Consider the following 24,452-nt stretch of genomic DNA (forward strand, 5'->3'; position numbering starts at 1 on the left):
TTGAAATGGGGGGGTCTTGATTACTCCATCCATCCATGCATCCTATTTTTTCATCTCTCTTTTTGGGGGAGGGTTTTTCCCATGAGGTTTTTCCCCTTTCTCCACTTTATGAGAGATTGCATTTCATTATGTACATGGGTACCTAACATGGCCTAGTAGCTGGGACCCATTCTGCATTTCATCCTAGTTTTTGTGAACTTAAGTGCATTCCCCTAAGTTGCGCTTAAGGGGGGTGTTGGTGTAAATAAGTATTTACTATTTGCACTTACTTAAGTTTACTTAGGTTAATGCATTATTTTAATATTTATTTATTAGTCACCTAGAAGTATGCATACTCTTGTGAGTTGTCATGTTGAGAACACATGAGTTCACACCTCTTTTTATGCACATGGTGTCTACAACACAGGAGTTAGCACACTAATTAAGCACATGTTATCTACAACAGCTCCACTTGAGATACACCTTGTCATTCTTATCCTTTCATCTACAATGAAGGATAAGACGTGTGCTTAGTTGTCATGCTTATCTTATCTCCTGGTTCTTTCTAGACCCATTCTAGATGCATCTTGAGAGGCCCTTATATACAAGCACTCCTAGTGTGTATATACACGGAGCAATGTATGAGGACATGCTTTGATATATTGATCGTACTCTTTTTGGTCTATAGTTGTGCTTGTGTTCGAGTTCTTCGATCTTGGGTGAATTTTTCCCTAAGGAAAATTCTTACAAGGATGAAACAAAACTTGTTGAGAAAAAGAGAAGAACATGTAGAGGTTCATTTAAAGGTACTTGTCTCAAGTGTAGTGAAGAAGGACACAAAGATTTTGAATGTTTCTGGAAAGCTAGTGATGAAAGAGTTGTTGTGGTGAATGAGAATGTGGATTCAGTGAATGAGCCTGAGATAAAAGGCGACAATTTTCTAATTTGACAAGTGTTGCAAGGAAAGAGGATGTTGTTAGAGAATAAATTTTTTCAAGACTCGTCGCAAGTCTGGAGATAAATACTAGAATGTGGTTGTGGATGGTGGTAGTACTAATAACCTAGTTGCTAAGGAGATGGTTTAGAAACTTGGTTTAAGAGAGTAAGACATCCTTGTCATTATAGGATCAATTGGTTGCAACATGAGTATGCTTTGGAGGTGAGGGAGAAATGTATTGTTAATTTTTCATATTGGATAGTATGTTGATCAATTTTTATGTGATATTGTGGACATGAGTAGTTGGCACATATTACTTGGTAGACCTTGGCAGTATGATTGCAGGGCAGTGCATGATTGTGTCAAGAATGTGTTTGTTGTTGAGAAGGGTGGTAGAAAGTATTCCTAATTCCTTTGCAGAATAAGAATTTAGGAGGAACCTAATTTTTGGTAGTCAATTTGAATTAAAGGATTCTCAAGGGGTTAGAGATCATCATGGAAAACATACTTGTTGCACTCCAAAGATAGATGTGAAGATGACAATTGCTAGAGAAGATTTGCAAAAGTGGAACAAAGGAAAAAGTGTACAAGTTGTTGTGGTGAAGGAAATGTATGTGAAGAACCAATTTTGGGTTTATGTGTTAAACCCTTCCAACTACTGAGAACATTTGGTATTCACACTTGGGTTATCTAATGTAGGAGCATCTTGGGGTAGTCAACGATCTTGTATGTAGGAGCATCGAACTCAAATTTATGGACTTATGTTTCTCATGGTTAGGGTTTTGTTCAATTCATACTAGTGGAGCTTTCCCTATGTGCACATAATGTTTGGAGTGATCATCTTGGAGCTAGAGCCTCTTTGGTGTCTAGTTGTAATGTATTCCTAACTACTATTCATGTATTCATGATCTTTAATCTAAGGGATTTGGAATGTACACTCTTGGATTTAGATAGATGGCATGTGGACCTATTTCTAAGAGAATGTACTCTTATTTTGTCATATGAGTTAGTTATGCATTGTAAACGTGGGGCTTGTCCTAAGTATTTAATTGTTCATGTATTTAATTTATGTTGCCAAGTTGACTTGTGGCTTGAGGATTTATTTAATGTGAGTGTTTATTTGACTTGTGGTTTGGTTTAGTATAAGTAAAGGGTCTTGTGATGTCTAGAGTCATTATCCAATTCAACATGGAAAAGATGGAGTAATTGAGGGGAGCGAAGTTTAGCTGAGCTAGTAGGCAAGTGTTGGCTTGGGAAACAAGAAGGTTGCTTGGTGGCTTGTGAGCACAAGTTTACATTCTTCTTGGGTTTTTTTATCAAATTGTGTATCTGGGCTAGCTAGAGGTTGGATCTTGTGAGGTCTTTTAGAATTGTCATTGTAATTGCTGATGTATTTGGCCGTAACTCAGGAGGCCTTACAACCAGACATGTTGGATGCAAAACTTAAATGATTCTATTATGAGAATTGGCATTGTTGTGGATCTAAATCTCAGTCTTTCTATTTATATTCCATTACGTGGTTAATTGTTGAGGAATAGGACATCTCCTTTGGGGATTCTCCTGCCTTGTATTGCATCAAAAATTATTTTCGTATCAACCTTAATAACTTTTCATACGTATCATCACAAAATAAATTCCATGTGTAAATATGTATCCCTTTGAAAATAAAGGAATTTGTAATTTTGTTTATTATATGCAATATCAAGGCCATAGTTTAGCAAGTAAATGATTATAAGATAGTCACTCCCAATAGAAAACATATTTTTGCTATCTATCATGTCATCAACCTCCTCTAAGGTCATTTGCATATAACTCTCTTCAACTATTCTTGTTGAGATCAACAAAGTCCCATTTTGGGATATTGAAAAGGGATAAGGTTCGAACCCACAACCTTGGAGAAATCTGCCCTAGAAAAATCTCAATTTGGAGATGAGTAAGTGATTTCATGTTTCATATTTAACAATGCTCAATAGATCCACCTTCGAGTTGTTTATGCTTGATATCATGTCAAAGTTGGAGGGTTGTTGCAAATGTAGTACAATTGCTTGTAATGCATGTGTGTTTTTTTTTAATGCAATGGTCTTTCTTGCTTTTATATTAAGGATGAGACACAGAGAGACATGCCCCTTCATGAGACATGTCTATTCATCATTATGAAATTAATATAATGACAATCGGTTATATATATATATATATATATATATATATCTTCAATAGTTTACTCTCATAGAATTTAATCAACTAAAGTTACAAACCATCAACAATAATAACCAATTTTTTTGGCTATAATGACATGAATTTTTTTATTTATCTCACTTTCAATTGCCTTTTTAAATATTTAAATGTCACTTGTCCAATACTAGTTCTTCTATCATATTCCTCCTTACCTTAATAAACCCTTATAAGTTCTCACCTTTGTTCTATTACTTGTGTTTTTTAATATAAGTATATTTTCTTAAAAGGCATGTTCAACTCTTTTTTAGTAGACTTGTTCATTTTTTACTTGTGTGTTTGAAGAGAAAACAGAAGTTAGTTCGTAAACAAATGGCCTAAATAGTATGAATTTTGATTGGTCTACACAACATAATCAAATAAGGGAGACACATCAAAAGCTAAACTTTCTCCCTAAGATCTTATTTCATTAACTAACTTATTAGTTGGCCTCCACAACATTATCACATAAGGAAGGAAGACACCTCAACAAAAATTCTACAATATTTTGATCAACTGAAATTTCTCTTTAAGGTTTTATTTCATTAACTAAACTCATTACACAACTAAATAACTCAAATTATATCATGATTATGTTTCTAAAATTTATTTGAAGCTTATTATTTTCACTTTCTTGATTCCCTCATATAATATGCACTTGGAAAGTCTTAAAATTTGATCTATCTAATATGTTATTAGACTATGAACATGGATTTTGATTTTTTTTCTTATTGTACTTGCCGATGTAACTGACATGTTTCTAAAGTTTTTTAATTTATTGATTAATTTTATACATTCTAAAAATTAATTTTCACCATTGTGATTGGTTGTTTTCATTTTGTCTTATAAGACCCCTTTTTTCCGAGATAGCTCCATTACTTATTTTCATCGGCATTATTTTAGGAATAAATTAATAAACTATATTATGTTGACAAAAATATTAAATATTTATTTTTTTTAAAAAAATTATTCATTTAGTTTTTACAAATGCAATCATAACCTTTTAAATTCAATTTTCATTTAAGACATTTGATTTTTTTATTTAACATTTATCCAGAAACTGAATTTGAAACCTACTTAAATATTTTTATATATTATTTTTATATATTATTTTTATATTAAATTTTATATATTTACTTAAAATATTTTAGCTATCCAAATATTATTTAGAACTCTTATAGAAGTAATTTTTAAATAAATCTTTAGATATTGATATCTATATGAGAGAAGAAAATCTATTTTTTAAGTAAAAGTGAAATTAATCATATATTTCTTTAAAATGAAGATTTTGGATCTAGTTCTTTCTTAAGTTGTATGATTGGAAAATATATGTAAAGTTAATTTACATATAAATTTACAATTGTATATTAGGTTTTTTAGACTTTTCAAGTTCTAAAATAAAATAGAATAATATATATTGAAGAAACCTTATAGATTGTTTCCCTTCTTAGTTTGAATTAAAAAATTAGAGAAGAGTGGAACTCAAATGAAATTGTGGAAAATTTAGAGTGCCTATTTTGTATTTAAAAATTAATAGAATCTTCTACCAATTCAAATTTATTAATAATTCCATAGTCCACTTTCTTTATCAAATGAGATTAGCTTTCTACTAGCATTGGTTAGAACGTAGATATAATTCAATGATGCTAGGAGTTTGTAGGGAAATGAACTACCACTTCATTAATTTCATTGACTTCCAAGATAATTTTGAACTTATTACTAGACTATTGTTTGATTTTAACTTCCACAAATAAAAGTGAGGATATTGATAAGATTATTTGTAAAATTCTTATTTATTTAACTACTTTTTAATATTGAAATTAGATTAGTTGATTTGAAATACTTCTTTTAATAATAATTTCATCATAAATCTATCTCTCTATAATACATTTACTCTATTGATTAATTATTATAATATTTAATTACTATTTCTATTATATTACAATACATTCTCTGGCAAGTACATGCCACTATGTGGCACTTGTTTTCTTTTAGCTAATTTTGGAGTGCATGAATTGAGGCTACAAAGACTCCAACATCTCCAAGCTTTATATAACTATTTTCTAATAACTCCACAATCTTGTAAAATGAAAGGGATTTTCATTTTTAATACTCTACACATCATAATTTTCTTCTTTAAACAAACACATTTAAAGTTTATATAAATTTGAAATATTACTACGTTTCATATTTCTATTACAATATCAATATCTATTGACATTCATTCTTCACACACTTTAGAAAATAATATTCTAAACTCCTCTATTAAAATTGAAAGCTCCTTAAAAAAACACTCGCTTTTCTACAAAGAATTTTGAGTTGTTTATATATTAATATTTTATAACTAATTGTTACTTTTTTTAAACGCTAAAAAAATGAATAAACAATATCCAATTTTTCAGTAGGAGATAATTTATGAGAGATGTATTCATGTTGAATCACTACTCATGAAACATGAGTCAATGAGTTTGACTCAAAATCACACAGTTTAATCCTGATAGCAATATCACAATATCCAATTTTATTTTTTATTAACATAAATATAATGGTTGGAAACTTGGATGGTTAGTATCCATTTATGGTCAGAAAAGTACATCGATATATTTGGAACTAATAGTCCATGCGGTAGTTGTAGCTTTTGTTTAAAATCTATTTGCAGGAATTTCAGAAGTAATCCCTGGATCTTAAGGCCTCTTTTAGTTGATTAAAGTTCCTCTCAATATCTATATCTACCATTCCAAATGTACTAAGGGTCAATAGAATTAAACTCTTATGTAATTATTGTAATGAAAATGCAACATCCTAGTCCTAAGGGTATTTGTACCTTTCGTTTAAGAAAGAATCAAGGAAATCTAGGGATTGATCCTCTCTTAAAGTGTAGTTTTGAATTATTACTCTAAAAAAAGTATGCCTTCTTAAAGATCCAATAATGGGCATATGTACAACTTGTACAAGACTTCGGTACCACTATGGGTTTTCTTCTTCATTCTTTCCCCTCGATGCTTCCACTTCATATGGGGAAATCATTGTAAACATTTTGAAATTAATAAAAATGCGCACTTGTCTTTTAGTTGATTAAAGCTCATTCTCAATATCTAAATTTACCATTCCAAATGTATTATACTAAGGGTTAATAGAATTAAATTCTTATGTAATTATTGTAATGAAAATGCAACATCCTAGCCCTAAGGGTATTTGTACTTTTCGTTTAAGACAGAATCAAGGAAATCTAGGGATTGATCCTTTCTTAAGCCAATGTCTATGCCAGCATCAAATTGACATTTTACTGTTTTTAAAAATTAAATTAAATATTATTTTAAAACTATATCTTAAATTAAAAATTGCCATTTTGATGCCAGCATAGACATGGCCCACTTTATTGCTCAGCTTAGAACCAACTCCCACCATCTTAGATGTGAGATTTAGAGATGGAAGAGGCCAAAAGAGCCTTGGCAAGAGAGAGTTTGCACATTTTGTAATTCTGGGAAGGTGGAAACCGAACAACACTTTATTTTAAAATGTGATGCATACATAGACAAGCGGGTCATATTCGTGGATAATATAGCTGACAGCTCTTGGTGCGATCTATTCAGCAAGAAGAACATTGAGCAGTTAGGTGGGCTCATCATCAGCTTGCACAAAAAGAGAACTGAATTACCAAAGTTGATTTAATGGTTAGAATGTCCAATAAACTAATTTTAAGCTTGTAAACTTTAAAATTCCATCTATCTACCTAATGTACCTTGAACGTAAGAGCTCTCCAAATTTAATGGGGATCAATAAAATGTGACATGTAAATTTGAACCCCCATAAACATTTTGAAAACCCACGGACAATTTCGGAGATCTTAAAAAGAATCCTCGCATACAAAAAGGAGTTTCTTTTTGTTTTTTTTTAATATAACCAATCTTGACCACTTCTGATTAACCATCAACCATGCAAGATTTTTCCATGGCGAATGCCAATTTTTTCTGTTAAGCTTCCTACAGGAGTTACAAGAGATGGCTCATAAACCCTTTTTATTGGAATCTAGATTCTGTTAATCTTCATTTCATTAGAGTTGCTTCTAAGAAAAAAATGCATTTAGATTGGCAGTTGTAGCTTTGAAGAGCAGGCTCTTTAAGCCCATGCTCTTACACAGGCTTAATTTGATGGCAAAATCTATCCTTCGACTTTTTATGAGGACCATATCTGTTCAACATTGTGCTTTACATGTGGGAGTAGTTCATGGTTGAAGTAAGAAACGTCAAATGTAATCGCATATACTTTTATTTTAGCCCTTTAGGGTCCAGATTTATTATGTAGTGACATGATTTTACATCGAATTCACGCTCACAGAATCATTTAGCTATCTGATACAGAACAGGAGCCTTGGCTGAATTATGTTTTACAATTATAAGCTTAGTTATGATCATAAGCCATCAACTTTAAGCCAGAGAACCGCATTTGGAACCAAAAAAACTGGGCAAACACTGGCATGCTCAATGCCCACAAGTGAATTTGTTGCTTCTCGATTCTGATTGTGTAAGAAATTCCTTACACGGTCAGAATCCAGAAACAAAAAATTCATTTCAGATGGATTATGGAAATCTGCTAACCCTTATTGATGCCCACAAGTTTGAAACTGAAGCAGCCAGGGTGGAACCTGGGTTTAGCACCCTAACTTGCCCCACCAAGCAATCGCGTTAAACACAAAGGAATTGAGAAATGTACAAGATGTGTGCCGGTATAGAAGACAACGTGGAAACAATCTTGCTGGCTACCCTTTTTCATCACATGACCTCAAAATGTTAATGTAAAATCAAGAGCTTACCCTAGAATGCGCAGTGGCGGGTGGGATTAATGGGACTTGAGCCTTGACCAGTATTTAATAGAAATGGGCAAAAAAGCTACTTGAATGAGAGTAATAGTTTGCTTTCATTTACAATGATATAGTTACAACTTCCATCATTTGCATAGTACACTCAAACCCCAACTCAATGCATCCCTCTAGCAGTCTTCAAAAACTCGCGACCTGTAGTTGAGGAGTGAAAATTTGCCTTGTAATGATATTTTTCCATTGTTGAGATCTAATCTAGCTGCAGTCAATAACCAATGTCCAGGGATGTCATTAGGTCCCTTGCAGATTTCAGATGTGTCCACAAATTTGAGTAGTTTTGGGGATTGTACCGGAACTGGCGGGCCATTAGGAAAATGTGCTGAGTTGAGCACAAAAGGAACAGGCTTGGATGGTTGCTGTGATGTTGAGAATGTAGTGCTGAATGTTGTGAGGAATCTCGACCTCTGAGAAACTGCAGGTGCATGATCCCAAAAAGACTTCTCTATCATACAGTTGGGCAGCCTTGTGAACTGCAAATTTAGATGCAACACGTTCTTTGATCCTGTTCCTTTTACTTGAAGTTGGGCTCCAGTTACAACAAAAACACCACTACCCACTTCCTTAACCCAATTGGGATCATGCTTGATGGCCACTGAGCATATATGAGAGTAGTTCTTCTTCTGAATGGGCTCGAAAAACTGGCTGTCCCTCTCATCTGACCCTCTCCACCTTGGTGCATCAGAAAAGGAAGTCTCATTCCACAGGGGCTGAAGGATATTTGGAAGGGTAGAAAGATGTTGGAGATGTATTGCCAACCGGTCGCACTTCTTGCCTTCAAGATAAAGTCTAAGTCCACTTACAAGATTTCTACCAACAGACACCTGTTGTAGACACAATAGCTCCAATGCTTAGATGAAGTTCATCATGATTGCTGCATATTTAAGACTTATGCTTGGTTTGTTGTATGTTATGACCACACCTACCATGGTGTAATGTAAAACTATGGCAGGTCAGTCTATTCTACTTCTAGTGCTAAGATTCAAAGCCTAAAAGGTGATTACAAGTCACAGAGTAAACTACAATAAATGCACCAGAATCTGGCCATAGACGGCTCCATATATGTGAATAGGAGTCTTTGTATATAGAGGCACTGACTGACTATCTAGAGTCTGTACTGATTTAATGTTCCAGAATCGAGTTATAAACAATTCTGAAAGTCTATCTGAGCATATGAATAAGATCATATAATGAAGCTTTATATGGCAGTATTCATTCACATCAATTGCAGTTTAGACCTATGAATAGTATTTTTTGTTGAAAAAACTTCGTTACAAAATTTTGAGTCAAGTGAGAAATGAGAATATTGTACCTGGGTTATGTTGACATAAAGTTTTGGACTCATCAAACTGAATTGCAAGCACTGGCATGGAACTCTTTTACTTGAATGCCCTAGTGGTAGCTCACTGTGCAGTGGAGCCCATTCAAGATGAACTTGGAATTCAAGAAAGTACCGCAGATCACCAATTCGAGGTTTGTCTGTAGTAAGAAATTTGAGATTAGTAATTGTAAAATAGGTAGGTGTTTAATTTTTGTTCCATAACATTTAACAATCATTTATTTGCAAAATTCTGGATTCATTACAGTAAATAATTGTATTTTTAAGCAAAATGCATATAAGCAATATAACATATACACTATCCTCAAAGTTTCCTTCAAAACATTTTGACTCCGAAAATAAAGCAAACCCAGTATTTGACTCGACTTAAAAATCATTTTTCATCAACTATATTAGGCATCTCAGTTCGTTATTTGTAGGATACTGCTAGAGTGCATGCACCAGGCACTACGTAGATTTGGGAATAATGTCGAAATGCTTGGTGCAAACTTGTCAAATTTCAATATAATGAAACTTTTTGCCTAGGGTGAGATATAATACAAGAAAAACTGCGTACATAATTACATAAATAGCATTTGGTATGACATGCACCTATGCATATTCTATATTATAAATGCTTTTCATGTATCTTGGCTTGCTAGAGTTGTTCATAATGGCTTAGAATTCAAGAGTTCATTTGTTTAGCCAAAATTACGCTGTAAGATGTCCAACACTAAAATCCAGTGTAATTCGTTTCGAGTTTCAACTGTTGGGAATTCACTGTTAGCATTATACTAGTAGAGTGCATGCACAAGGCACTATGTAGATTTGGTGGTAATGTGAAAAATTCTTAGTGCTCAATAGTCAAATTTTAATGTAATGAAAGTTTTTGCTGAGGGTGAGTCGTAATACCCAATAAGATTAGTTACATAATTACATAAATAGCATTTGTATGACGTAACTCAGCATATTTTTGTATTATAAATGTTTTTAATACAGTTGGCTTGCCAAGGTTGCTCATCCTGGTTTAAAGTCCAAGAGTTTATTTGGATATCCAAAAGTTACAACTACAGTAATTGTAGATAAGTGGCCAGAAGAAAATTACTTTTAGAATGGCTGAATTCAGATTTTCCTTTAGTAACAAGAACATTCCAATCAGAGATGGTCCAGTAGCTTTGATGTGGTTCTTTTATATCCAGACCCTCATTTAAATCAACACATCTAGTTGCTTCCATTGTAACTCTATATTTGTTCTTAAAGGGGTTTACCAAGCAAAAGCCATGCCTTGTATCAGATTGCAACGGGATCATATGCAAACAAATTTCAGTTTTCATGTTGGGCACTCAATTTTAAGGCACAAATTGTGGAAGGCCAAATGATTCTCTCGAAAGCTCGTTTCAATTTGGAAGGAAGTGAAGATCATTTTTATGATTGTTGTCATTGCGAATCCTTTATTTTCATATTTCATAGTTGTGACTTAAATGCTTTGGGTTGCAATGATTCTTTTCTTTTTTGTGCAGCAATAGCATATGCATGAACAAGTTGAGGAGAGGTGCTGATATAGAAACAGAAAGCAAGGTAAGGGGGAACGATGCTCTTTTCTGCATTGATGCTGGGAGTAGAAAAGGGACCACAAAAGGGCTAATGATGATAAAAATAATGCCCTCATGAAAATGACGGGCAATGAATCAAGATGATCCAAGAAAGGTGCAAGCTTGTCTTCCCAAGGCCTCTCCTGACATCCATGATCTTTAATCTTCCAGATCTAGAACAGTATAATGCAGTCAACTCTGTGCCAAGAATGTAGAAGGAATTGTTTCACAGATCTATATCCCCTGTGACACTGACAAATTAGGCTGATACGCACTTGACACCTTCTATGGACAAGATAGGCCGAAAGAAGTAGCTATAAATTTGGTTCAACTGGATGGTAACCTTACGTATTGGTGTCTAAAAGTAATAAATTTCAAAATCTAAGAGCCACATATATTGAACACAAATAATGCAAAATATTTAGCGAGGGTCTCCTTTCTCAAGCCTTTGTAGAAATATTGGAATCTCCTCAAATATCATGATTCATGAATCACATCAGATAGGAAGCCCAAAGGTGTAGTATTCTTCCATCTACACGTCTAAGAGAGAGCAAATATGACATATCCTGTTGCCTCATGTAATATGATGATATATCTTGATTTCTGAAAAAACTATGAGACATGCTCATTATATTAAAGTAACCTTGAGCTAGAAAGCCACGGGGAGAGAATATTAATGACTCTTGACGTATGTGCCACATATCTAGGATTAAGATGTCTCTTCTTGTCTTAAGCATGTCTGCAAAAATCAACTATAATATTCAAACTGAATTGATTTCCAAGGTAATCAAACCACTTGGAACCAACATCATGACTGCCTAGTATTCCAATGGAAATGGAGGGCAGACTAGATGACTAGAGAAATTGGCAAGAGAGATGAGCCAAAGTGATTTCCAAAGTAAATCAAACTGATCGGGACTCACTTCCTGACTGCCAAGTATTCTAGTGGAAATGGATGGTAGATTACAAAACTAGATACACAGGCAAGAGAGACTTTAAATGTGCACACTATCTAGATCAATTGCCACAACACAAAAAGAAAACTAAATATTAAAATGATGCCTTTATACTAGGTACCCCCTAAAAAGGACGGAATGTTAACATTCTCAATAGCACATAGATAGCTCCAAAATTTGTGACTGTGGTTAACAAGAACATGGAGATCTCTGTGTCCAAGATCAACAAGTAGATAATCGAATAGGCATTGGTGAAATGCAAGTTAGTCAGTGATCATGTAATCTCTATTTCTTATTGTTGAGGGAAATGGTTGTAACTTTCCCTCATCATCAATAGTTACAAAATGTAGCATATAACCATGAAATCTCAGATTGTTTTTGAAACTACTTAGAGTCAATGCTAGAAGAAACAAAGTCAAAGCAGTACTTTCAAATTAGGAATTGGAACTATGTGGAGATTCCCTCTTGGACTAACTTCAAGTTACATATTGGGTTCGAGTCATGCAATGTCATTGTTAAATTAAAACGGTTTATCACAAGCGAAGATTCTTTGATATGTACATTGTAAATAACCTCCATTTTCTTGATGTTGAAGATAATCAGGAGACCAAGAAATTCAAGGAAACCACACATCAGATCCAGTTGTACCTCCTTGTGTTTTTATATTAAACTTATTTGTTGGAGGAAAAATCCCATCTTTTCTCAGGTGATAACTGGCTCCTTTAGCGAAATTCAAATATTCCAAATACTGCATGTTGGGCACAAAATTTTCATGTAATTTATTATTGAGTTAAAAAATGAGCTTGTTGGGACTTGGGAGTATTTTACTTTCAAGATGCAGGTCCAAGAAAGTGACACAACAGGTTTTCCTAGCCCAATTTGGAGATGCATCTCTTGTCATTAAGATTGTACAGCATGAACTCATTTAGTAAAAACCAGTAGAGCTGAATATGGGCACCATATGTGGGAAAGTTCAGATGATGATGCAAACTGCAAACAAGTTCATACAATGACTCTGACATGAAGAAATTACAGAGATCATGAGTTATCTACAAGAGAAGATTTATAAGTACAAAAAGAATCATGACCCAATTCCTACAGGATTGAATGCAGTCAGGTAAAAAAGGAGAAGAAAGAGCTAACGCATGGTCACATGCAGAGAACAAAATATATCTGTCGAGGCTTTACAGGTCATTCTATAAAAGAGATTATAGAGGATGTATCCAAAGCAGCTGCGATCATTGTATAAGTCATCTCAAGAAAAGTTTCACCTACTGAATCATCCTCTTACAAAAATTCCATAAGTGACTTGAATCCCAAGGAAGCTTTGGGTGACAACATGCTAAATTGTTGAGTGGAAGCAATATTTTGATGAGTCAAGAATGATCAGAGATATATTTACAAGAAAAACATAAATTGAAACACGAAGCCATATGAGGTCATGTGTTGTGTTTGATTACTTGTTTTCTAGCTATGTCTGTGTTATCAATGTGGGTTTAGATTCTATCTGCAAGATGTAAGCTCGGTGTTCTATCTAATTTCCTATATCCTACCCCAGATATGTTACAGGTGTCTATGTTATGTGACAAGAATACAAATTATAGAAGAATGGTTACAAAATGGTTGACATTCAAGTAATATATAAAGAGTTGCCTTACGATAGATGTGATCTATAATTCTCCATTTGGTCTATGTGGACATATAACCTAGCATTGCATAGGTAAAGCAAGCATAGACAACAGGGTATGAGTGAAGGCTTACCATTTAACATTGTGCATTAACCACATAAAAGGTGTAAATCATGTCTGCCATCTTTTCCTGGTCAATTGATCTTTGCATAGAATATTGAATTGCATGAGATGGTGCTAATTTTTTGGCGTGGAGCTGTGAAAATAAAGCATGTCTGGTGATGACATGTAAGGGAGAAAGGATCTTCTCAAGATTCTTCTGTGGTTCAGATTCCAGATAATATTAAACTGGAATTGATGATTAAGGCATTCATTAGCATGCTATCCAAACTTGATATGGCCACTGTCCATTGTATATCCAAACTAACCAATGCACCAACCAACTTTATATTTGTGGTGCAAAATGTCTCTATACATATTCAAAGAGGAAGACTATCATCTCTTTTCTGAATGGCTCAACAACATTAACGTTTGCTTCCAGTTCAATTCTGATGAACGTCTTGATAGATTAGCAGGGTATCAGACCTAGATACAGTCTCCTATATCATGCATAGGTGTCACTTGTTATCTCAGCTGTAATAAAATTTAGGTGATACTTTTTAAAGAATACCATCCAGATGAACATAGCTTAGGAAGTTAGGACATTCAAGAATCAAAGCAGTAAGGTTCATGACTACAATCAGTAAATAGGTGTTCAATTTTGTATTTTGAAATTTGTATAGACATTTCTCTCTTGACTATCGCAATCTTACTCACATCGGAGGTATAGATTGATAGCTTGACTTAAGAAACCACTGCCAGGAACACCAGTCAGAAGAGATGTTATAGGAATGAATTTTAATATTATTGCTTCTGGATTGGTGGGTACTGTAAGAAGCCATTCACAATGTGACTGCAAATATACCAGCCCTCCTCTCTTAGAGCATATTACTGTCAATCCCTGCACCCAAAAAAGTCATGTCAGTTGAAACAATACAATGCAATGACATTGTAATCAGTACTGTTTGCCTTTCTTGCATGCATCTGTTCTTAACCCATTTGTCTATTAAAAAATAAATTCAAACCATATGCCATTATTTAGCTGGAATATGTAGGAATCTCCATCTTTTTGCAAATGGGGAATAAGCTGTTATAAGTAATTACCCCAATTACTGAGCAAAAGGTTCTAATGTATTTAACATTGAAATATAGGATTAAGACTCACATCCTTGCTTGATGCAGCTGAAAAGCTGTCCATGTGTAGAGTATTTGGTTGAAATATATCCCTAAAAGCCTGAGGAACCTGTAGTAAGTCAAGTGTAAGTCACTGGCATATAAAGATCTTGCTTATATAGATGCTCAAGACTAATATAGTTTGAGATCTAACATGCTTAGGTCAAATTCTTACCCTTTGTTTACTTTCTTTGTTTTTCACATGCAGAGGTGCAAGACTACATGTCTCTGTAAACAACTGATCTCCGATATTGTCTAAATGCCTTTTGAGTTCAGTTGGGGATATAGTTGAGGAATGATTCTGCCTTACAAACACAACATCCTGACCTCCGACCACCACGTCCACAATTATGTGGGTTCCATAAGTATCAATAAACCTGCATTTTGAGATTAAATCGTCAACCTAATATCAAGATGTTCTTTTAATAATCAGACCTGGATAAGATATTGGAGCCAACCTTGCAAGTGCTGCTGGGTCCCAAAAGGCTGGGACTGCCTTCTTGACTTCTTCTTTGAGAACCAGTGGAGACCTTGTCAGGTGGACATTATACAGTGAGATGAAGTAGCCATCAAAGGCTAGGTGCTTTGTTTCAGTAGCATCTGTTAGCCAAGCCCCTGTAAATCCATACATGCTATTGAAATGACCAGAAGGGATCCTCCCCGATATAGATGATTTCTGATTGAACAGCTCTGACATCTGTGAAGAAAAATCATATACAATTTTTATGTTAATGTATTATATTTGACTTCAGCAGCTGGATATTAAAAATAATCTGAAATGAGTTAATAACAACCACCATAATTTATTTGATGGGCTTAAATTTATGTTTCTTTTTTAACAGGGGTAAATGCTTTGAGCCATAGCTATGAACTGGTGAGGCCACACATGGGGCACCTCATCCCCATGGGATTTTATCCTTGATGGCAAGGACATGAGCACAACAACTTAACCATCACAACATGCCACTATTGGCAGGCTTATATTTACATCTTCACCTGCACCTATTTCTCTCAATAATTAGGAAGCATCGCATCGGGGACAAAGGAATCTTCTCACTTTTGGAAATTTAAATAAGAAGCGGGTACTAAGTTATGAACGGTAGAGATTAATAAGTAGGAGATAATTTCCACAGCAAGTCAAATTGTGATATTGCTATCAGGATCTAATTGTGTGGTTTAGAGTCCAACTCATTGATCCATATTTCATGAGTAGTGATTCAACATGAATCCATCTCTCATGAGAATAAATGGAACACTTATTCTCATGAATGCTAAGTGTTCCATTTATTCTCATGAGAGATGGATTCATGTTGAATCACTACTCATGAAATATGGGTCAATGAGTTTGACTCTAAATCACACAGTTAGATCCTGATAGCAATATCACAACAGGAGAGATTACTTGTCATGTTGAGCTCATGAGACTCAGGACAAATGAACATAAACTGTTGCTTCTCCCACTTACCCGCTGCTTCAGCAACCTCTGTGCCTGGATTTGGATCTACTAGCCGCTCTATTGGGGCACCTAAACTGGGGTGCTAAGTAAGGATGGATGTGTTCTATGGGCTTCAAATGTCACAATATAAGATGTTTGAGTTCAATTTTCATGTTAAGAAACTCATCAGTAGGGGATAAAAGCCAGTAGATAGGGGAAGATGATCCTGATGAAATATGGATTAGACCTAATCTTTTTACCCCAGCCATGCAAACACTAAAAATTCAACAGCCTTGCCTTTGTGCATCCAACTAGATGGTTTGCACATGCTGTTTGGCACCAGGGTTAAACAGGGCAGAAGACACAGAAGTTTCCTTCAGTTATGAATCTTTCCTGAAGGGTTTTGATTAATAAATTTGTGCACTGGCTTGGAGCCAAACTTTTTGATGCTTGATCCTACCTAATGCAAGGTTGGGATATCAAATGTTTTATGTCTATCTCTTCTTGCAATCTCTACAATTGCAGTAGTTTATAGACTATTTAGGTTTAGTTCTTAGGCATCCCTCCCACAGTGATCACTTGTTCTGCATAAAGAGTTTGTAGATGATATAGAGAATCGACAGTACCAGAAAGATCTTCAAGCCATGCTTGAACACCACCTAAAAGACTTGAACTCCAACAATCCAAAATATTATGCTCCATAACCTGGACTAATTCAGGGGGCTATTTGTTGCAAATTCACTTTGAAAAATGAAGTATCAAAATTAATTCCACTCCATGTTATTCGTTAAGGAATATCATTCTTTAGTTAGAATTCAGAAACCTAATAAGAAAACAAAAACCACTTTTAATGTGCTAAATTCTCTATTTCGCTTCACATAATCACCAATATGCTTACATCATTGAGTAATTACAAGTACGAAGACAGCCCAGTTATAATTCCAATTGACTCCATCACATCATTAAACTCCAAATTGGTTAAGAGCTTAGATCTGTTGTAACATCTATGAAGGACACCGGCATACAAAACTGGTATAAACAGGGTAATAGTTGTTGCTTTCACCAACCTGATTGAACTCCAAAATATCAGATTTAAACCGGAGTTGTTCTCCTTTATCACACCTGATGTCTCTCGACACATTTGGGATTAAGAGGCCCCCGGGAAGAACAATGTCCTGCAAATTTTTCTGATCCAATTCTACCAAACTAGACCCTGATTGGTATTGCTTCTTGCAGTGCTTGAGCCTAAAATCATTGGTTATGTCAAAGCCTTGTCCGAGAGCCTCAATTGCATGCCTGCCCAAAATCTTAGCCTCCGCCATAATTCTCTCTCCAATTCAATACCATGCAAACACCCTTCAACCCCTTATCAACAACTCAAAAATTTCAACTTGTAAGAAAAGGGATGAGACTGAGCTCCGTTGCCACACATTCCCAAAATGCAAATTGCACCGCATTGAATTCGTCCAAGTCATTGCATGCCTAGCTAATGTTGTCCATTCCCAATTATAAAATTTTGATTCAAGCATATGCTCCCTTGATTTTGAAGTCAAATATATATATATATATATATATATATATATATATATATATATATATATTCCTTTGATTTTTCAAAGAGGTTTTCATCCTCATGCCATTTTGCCCACTGTCTCAAATTAGAAATGTCTGAATTCAATGTGATCGATGGTGGTTCTTCTCAGTTCTGGACCTGTGGTAGTCAGCACAGGGTGACCGGTAACCGGGAACTGACTCTGCAAATAAGTCAAGAGTATGAGCTGTGGGGTCATGTGAAAACCGGTAATCGGCTTCAAGAAGTGTGTGACAAGTAATTCTTGGTATTCAAACTGCCAAACGTTGACATGAGAACTAATAAACACAACTTTTACAAATTTAGTTAATTTAAATTAAATACTATCCTGGTGGGAACAACATAAAACCATAATAACTAGTGCGAAATGTTTACAGCTAAACATGATTATTCTCTGATTTAGGTATGTGACCAGGCAGTTTTGATCTCGATGTTCTCCTCAATTCAATCGGAAAATCAAGTGATTCTGACGGCTTGTTTTGTTTTGGATCTTTGGATCCTTAAAAATAGTTTAAAAGGAAGTTTGGTGAGATCCACGTCATATATGGCGATTTCCTACATCTTTCATCGAAGATTTAACATCAACAACATTTTAGAATTGCAAAATTCTTATTACAAAGGGTTTCATCAAGTAAAGTGAATATTTACATTTGTTTTACTACTTTAAATATATTTGCGTACTTGTTTCAATCAAGGTTAATTTTTGAAGTGGGGCTTGACCAAGACAAGTCAATCACCCCCTAACAAAAAATAAATTTTCTTGTGTGTAGGTATATTGTATCAAGATTGCAAATTCAGATATGGAAACTATCAGTTGCAAGCTTTCGTAAAAATCTAGGTTGACCTAATTTTTGTGCTCTGGAAACATGTCCATCATCCCATAAACCTATTGGTAGACGTTACCCAAATTAACCTGTACTAGAGATCTAGGGTTTTTGGGATTTTTGTCCTAATCGCAAGTTTACAGTCAGATTCTTAGTCACAGTTTTAGATCTGTGATTTTTGGAGCAGAAAAGCATTGTCCCTCACATATTAAGGTCAATTTTATATCTTTCTTTTTATCTCTTATCATAGACCTATACTTTGAATTATAATTGGATTATTTGCCTACATATTTCTCCTAGATCTATTTCATCTTTGCCATTTAATCAATTGGTTTATTTTACATTCGCATTGCACATTTAAAGTTAATGAACATTGCATGAAAGAGGACTTTCTTGTGTGCTTCCTTAGTATAATTTGGGTTTAGTAAATTGACATTCATTCATCCGATTTGGGTTTCATTAATCTAATTTGGATTTTATTAAGAATTGTGTTTGGAAGCACTTATTTCTCTTGTATTTGAGTGTTAGTGTTGGTCAAAGTGGAATTTTTTTTAACATATCTTATTTAACACTTCTATTTGTTGATTGTTACATTTACTTGAACCGAACCTATGCCCTTTTCTTCTTGGAGCTAGATTGTTCCTTTGCATTGTGTATTCATCTTCTTTTGGTGAACCTTACACATTTCCCCCTTTGTGTGATATTTGGAGTTAGATTTTGCTATCTTGTCAAGTTAGATCTCTCTTATCACTTTTGTTGCATTTGGATCTACTTTGTATGCTCCTTGTTACATTGATATTTGTTAGATCTTTATTGTGGTTAGATCTCATTAAAGTCTCCTTTTGTAATCTCTCATTTTATGAATGTTATCACATTAATTCCAACCTATAGCATTCTCATTAGAAGAAGTCATAGAGTCGTGGGCTATTTTGATCATGATTCCTCTTTCTTTCCTAGGACCTGTGATGATACTAACATTTTTCTCATGATCTCAATCCTATCATGGAGAATAATTCTTTTCACTCTTCCCATGATGAAGACGAAGCCTCAAGAGTTCCTCATTCCCAAGTTGACAAGCTCAATTATGAATTTTGATCAATTTGAAAATTGGCTTGTGCAAGAGAATCAAAATCTCAATATTGTTGTTGCTATTGAAGCTATTAAGAAACTTGTTACTCATGATGATAATGACATTAATATTTTTTGCGGTATATCTCATCTTATTAGTACTCATGCTAGGCCTTTAATGGAATGTGCTCAAGAGTTAGGATACATTCCTTCCACCACTTTTGAACCTTTCATGCCTCTTTCAACTTTTGTTCCTAGCATTCCCACTTATGCACCACCTCTTGTGATGACTTCTACACAAGTCTCTAATTGTAATGCCTACCCCTAGTTGACTTTTCTATTGTATTGCTGAATTCTTTTAGGCCAATTTTCTAATTGTGTTTTATGATTATGGGTAGTTGGTTACCAAATTGTTTAGATGTTATTTTATACTCATTTGATTTATATGGTGAGTTATTTGGTTATTTCAGTTATTTCATGTGTTATGTTTATCCTTTCGATGATGATATATGTTCATTTAGTGATTTCAATTATCCCATGATGGTTAGTTAGATGAAATATTTATGTACAGTGTTTATGGTTACTTACCCCATACTTGCATGTGTATGGTGTACCTGTTTGTTTTAATTTATGATTGATATTCCTGATATGGTTGAGGAAGGGAGTTGTTGTCACCTGCTAGTCGGGATCTACACGATGCACCAATTCTCGCCATTGACTATTTATTTTATAATATGTGTGTTTGTACGTTAATGGATTTTATGCAAATTGCAAGTATCAGGTATCAACTTCCTTGAATTGTCAGGATGAGCATACCCTATCACAATATTTCAATGGTATAAGTGGGGAGATAACTCTTGAGTTGAAATCCTAAACCCTAAGCCCATTGTCCTCGAAAATAGGACAAGAATCTGAGTTAGTTTACCCATCCGAATGCATCAAGTGACGTAAATTCATGATTTTAATCATAGAGTTTGATTATGTCATGTGTCTTTAGTTTAGTTGTCATATTTGGTTTTGTGGGTCTATGATGATTTTCTATTATAATTAAATCAAATAAAAATATAAGTTAATGATTTAATTTAATGAAAAATTCATAAAGAAATTTTGATATTTAATTATATTTAATTAATTGAGAAATTAATTAAATAAAAGAATTAAATTTAAAGATTTAATTAAATTCTAATTTTAGTATTTTATATTTATTTAATTTAATAATAATTTATTTAGGAGTTTTATTTTAATAATAAACTCTAAATATTATTATTAGTTAAATTTAATAAATATTGTATTAAAAGCATCTCATGATTAATTAAAGAGAGATAGCTAATTAATTTAATAAAGATAGTTTAAATTGCAAAAAGTGTGCATGAAAATGTTTGAGAAAACAACTTAGCTAAAATCCTATGGCCATGAGCATTGTCATTAAATAGAACTTGGAAAGTATTAAGATGTGTCACAGGATCACCTTAACCATTATAAGTGTCAAGGCGTGGTATATCAACTTGTAAAGGAGTAACAATATGGATAATGTCAAAAGACAAAAGACTACCCTTATAACATGTAGGATCATTAAACTTAAATTGTGTGAAGGAAAAAAATTATTGTTGCAAAGAAGTCATTGTCTAAGAAAGAATTAGGATAGTAGAATCATTATAAGGAATAAAGAGAACAAACACACTCAACACACTAGGAAAAGTGCATGAATTAGCTAGAATGGGAGAAACTATGGGTGGAACACTCAGAATCACAATAGGAGAGTTAGTATAAGTAAAAGGGACATTGTTATATGAAGGTTGTGAAGTCATAAATAAATTTTAAAAAAAAATCATAAGAAAAGAAGGGACATGAAGACTACTAAAAGGATTAGATACATGAACAAAAGTAGTCATAATAGCAAACACATAAGTAGAAATGCTAGAGATGGGCATAGAAATAGAAAAAGTGGGCTCAAGAGTAGAAATAGGAGGAGTCATCCCTACTTCAAAAGCATCTTCATTCAAAGGTAACATGAGTATGGAGAAGGTGAGAAAGACCACATAAAATATTAACATAAGGTTCATCATTATGGGTCAATTTTTAAAGAGTATCAAAAACAACAATAGTCTTCATATTGTGATTTTCTTGTAAAAGCCAATCATGCATTTTATCAATCTTAGTAACAAGCTTATTGTTTTTTTCAAGAGGAACTCTTAAAGTCTTATCCTCATCATGAGATGAGTGGGAAGAGTCATGCTCCATAGAATGATTAGGATAATAAGAAACCATAGGATCACTAAGGTTTCAAAGAAGAGGAGAAGAAGAATCTGGATAAAAAAGACCCATGAGTCTACAACTTATCCTAATGAGAATACTATAAGTAGGACTAAAAGTAGTAAAGTTCATACACTAAACAAGGAAAGAAGACACTAAGAAATCTAACCTTATGATATGAACTTTGAAGTAATATAATGTAAAGAAAGATAGCATGCAAAGATAGATAACAAGTTAACTTTGAATGAAAAAATAATACCAAATTAGAAGTGGAAATGTCATAAGTAGGGTTCACCAATAAATGTGTGGGAGAAAATGTGAGTCAAGGATAGAAAACATAAGCTCATCACATTACCTATTTACATATGCAAGTATATGATGTAGAAGGAGAGAAGATGAGGAAAATAATCCTTTCAATCTCAATTCTAAAGAACTAGGTCTAGGGAGATTAGTGCTAACCGAATTAGCACAAAGCAATACAAACTAGATCTAGGAAGAATAGAGGAAAGATATCCAATTCCTTAAAAAACCTAGGGGTGTGTGTGTGTGTGTGTAATAAAATATAAAAATATGTAGATATTTTGAAAAGAAAAAGGGGGAAAAGGAATACACCTTTTAGATCTACATGTACATGTTGTTCTTGATCAAAATGAGTGGAAGTTGTTAGATCCAAGCCTGAAATTGCACAACAATCGAAACCCAAAAATATTTCAGTGACTTTTTTAGGGGAGAAATGGATCTTCAGGGGAAAACTACAGCATTATGGGTGCAATATGACCCTGATTGACTATGTGCAACTTTGATTTTGATTTCACAATTTCAAAGAAAGTTAGAAAGGGTACTCCAATCTATAACCTATTCATCGATTTGGTATTTGTAACCTACGATAACAAAAGGATTTTTGTTGTTGATGAGGGTTTTTTGGTATTTGTAACCTACGATAACAAAAGGATTTTTGTTGTTGATGAGGGTTTTCTTTAGTCAAACCCTATTTTATAAATTAACCTTGAATTTAAATAGCATGAATGTAAATTAAATGTACAAATTTACCTTACAAAAACTAGATCTCTTGAATCAAATGCAATGTTCTTACTTCACCAATGGATTTGGATCAAGAAGATGAAGATGAATCAATGTAGAACATGAAACAAAGGATCTTGAATGGATGGAAGAAGATATTGAAGATAAACTCCTTCAATTTTTTGAAATGCTTGAATCCTTGATCTTTAATGGAGGAATGCTTAAAGACTTGAAGGCTTGAAACTTGAACACTTGAGAGCTAGATCTTATAGATTCTTGAGAAGTTGAAAAAAATACGTTATAATGTCTTTGATGTATATATATCTATAGAAAATTGAAAAAATGGAAGGGTTTATGTAGAGCTCACATTTAACTAACTACCCTAGGCCGATTAACTTAGAAGCTAACACTTGAACATCTCAGAACACGGGACCCAAAGTGATAAGCCAAAATAGGAATTCATCAAGGGAACATTATGCCCCTGATTGTAACATTAGGGATGGATTGTGCCCCTGATGATTAGGTCCACAAAACCCTAGGGTCGGGGCTCCAAACCAGGTCTTGGGATCCAGATTTTAGGTCCATATTCTAAGGAAATTACATTTCAATGTGAGGAGTAGATTCCAAGTGGATAGATGGATGAAAAGGAGGGACCTAGGGGAAATAGATCCTACCTTGATCTTAACACCATGAAATAGGAGCTTTAAAGAGGATTTATTAAGTTTTACCCCAATTTCACCTAGGGGAAGGGACACAAAAGGGATGAAAGAGAGAAGGAGATTGACGATCTCACATTAAATAGGTGCTAAACCTTCATTAAATTGGAGTTCTTCCAATTTAAGATGATACACTTATATTGCATTCTCCTTTATAATTCTAATTTAGAATTGACACCCTTTCTCCTTTGGGTCCTTGCTAATCCAATTTGGGTTATAAAGAGGAATCATATTTGGGGATTATATCTTCCCCTTCACACATCCCTTTGAATGGTTTAGTGGTCTAAAGTGGAGCTCTATATTCTATTAAAGAATCTACATTTCACCCCTAAGCAAAGATAATCATTGACATTGATGTAGTTTTACATTAATAACATGATTCAAAGTAATATTCAAAATGAGGTATACCACAATCAACCATTTGTTCTTAATAACTTACAAAAGGTTTGTGCAACTCTAATCTCATCTATCATAGTTCATATCTACCAATTATAATACAGTGCAACCATTAACATCTGTAAAAAAGAGGATTTACAATTTCACATATCTTTAAATTGGTTAATACTAGTATGAATATACATCATTATCAATTTGTGTTTCTCTTACACAAACAAGCTTTTCTCAAAATTAAATAAGACAAGTTAGTCCCATTAATCATATTTACAACTACCCAACAAACACAAATATAGTATGTTCTTTGTGACATTAATCGTTTCACGTACTATTAGAGGTTTGTATTGAACATGGCAAAGTCACAAAATACAAGACCAATTAGG

At 33.9% G+C, this 24,452-nt stretch overlaps 1 protein-coding gene across 2 annotated transcripts; it reads right to left on the minus strand.

Moving 5' to 3' along the window:
- Positions 1 to 7,452: 7,452 nt before the first annotated feature.
- On the minus strand, positions 7,453 to 17,743 carry LOC149574909 (MACPF domain-containing protein At4g24290-like). Of its 2 annotated transcripts, none has more exons than XM_089814758.1 (7): positions 17,103 to 17,743; positions 15,228 to 15,466; positions 14,945 to 15,146; positions 14,762 to 14,839; positions 14,314 to 14,497; positions 9,316 to 9,482; positions 7,453 to 8,827 (listed from the first exon to the last, which is right to left on the minus strand). In XM_089814758.1, the coding sequence occupies exons 2-7, from the start codon at positions 15,464 to 15,466 to the stop codon at positions 8,117 to 8,119; spliced, it is 1,581 nt and encodes a 526-aa protein (XP_089670884.1). In that variant the 5' UTR covers positions 17,103 to 17,743; the 3' UTR covers positions 7,453 to 8,116. The 2 variants fall into 2 exon arrangements, with proteins under 2 accessions (XP_089670884.1, XP_089670883.1); XM_089814757.1 differs by having other exon boundaries at positions 17,272 to 17,738.
- Between the last annotated feature and the right edge of the window lie 6,709 nt (positions 17,744 to 24,452).

Source organism: Cupressus sempervirens, chromosome 2 (assembly GCF_028749045.1).
Source record: "Cupressus sempervirens isolate cs-2001-9-10 chromosome 2, ASM2874904v1, whole genome shotgun sequence".
Lineage (NCBI taxonomy): Eukaryota > Viridiplantae > Streptophyta > Pinopsida > Cupressales > Cupressaceae > Cupressus > Cupressus sempervirens.

Bases quoted from the DNA above. Each gene is read 5' to 3' on its own strand.
- LOC149574909 (XM_089814757.1), bottom strand. From the start codon at position 17,526: ATGGCGGAGGCTAAGATTTTGGGCAGGCATGCAATTGAGGCTCTCGGA. The intron at 9,483-14,313 runs GTGAGTAAGATT...TTCTTACTACAG, and splicing joins TATCAATCTATACCTCCGAT to ACAAACCTCGAATTGGTGAT. The intron at 8,828-9,315 runs GTACAATATTCT...TGTCTACAACAG, and splicing joins TTTATGTCAACATAACCCAG to GTGTCTGTTGGTAGAAATCT.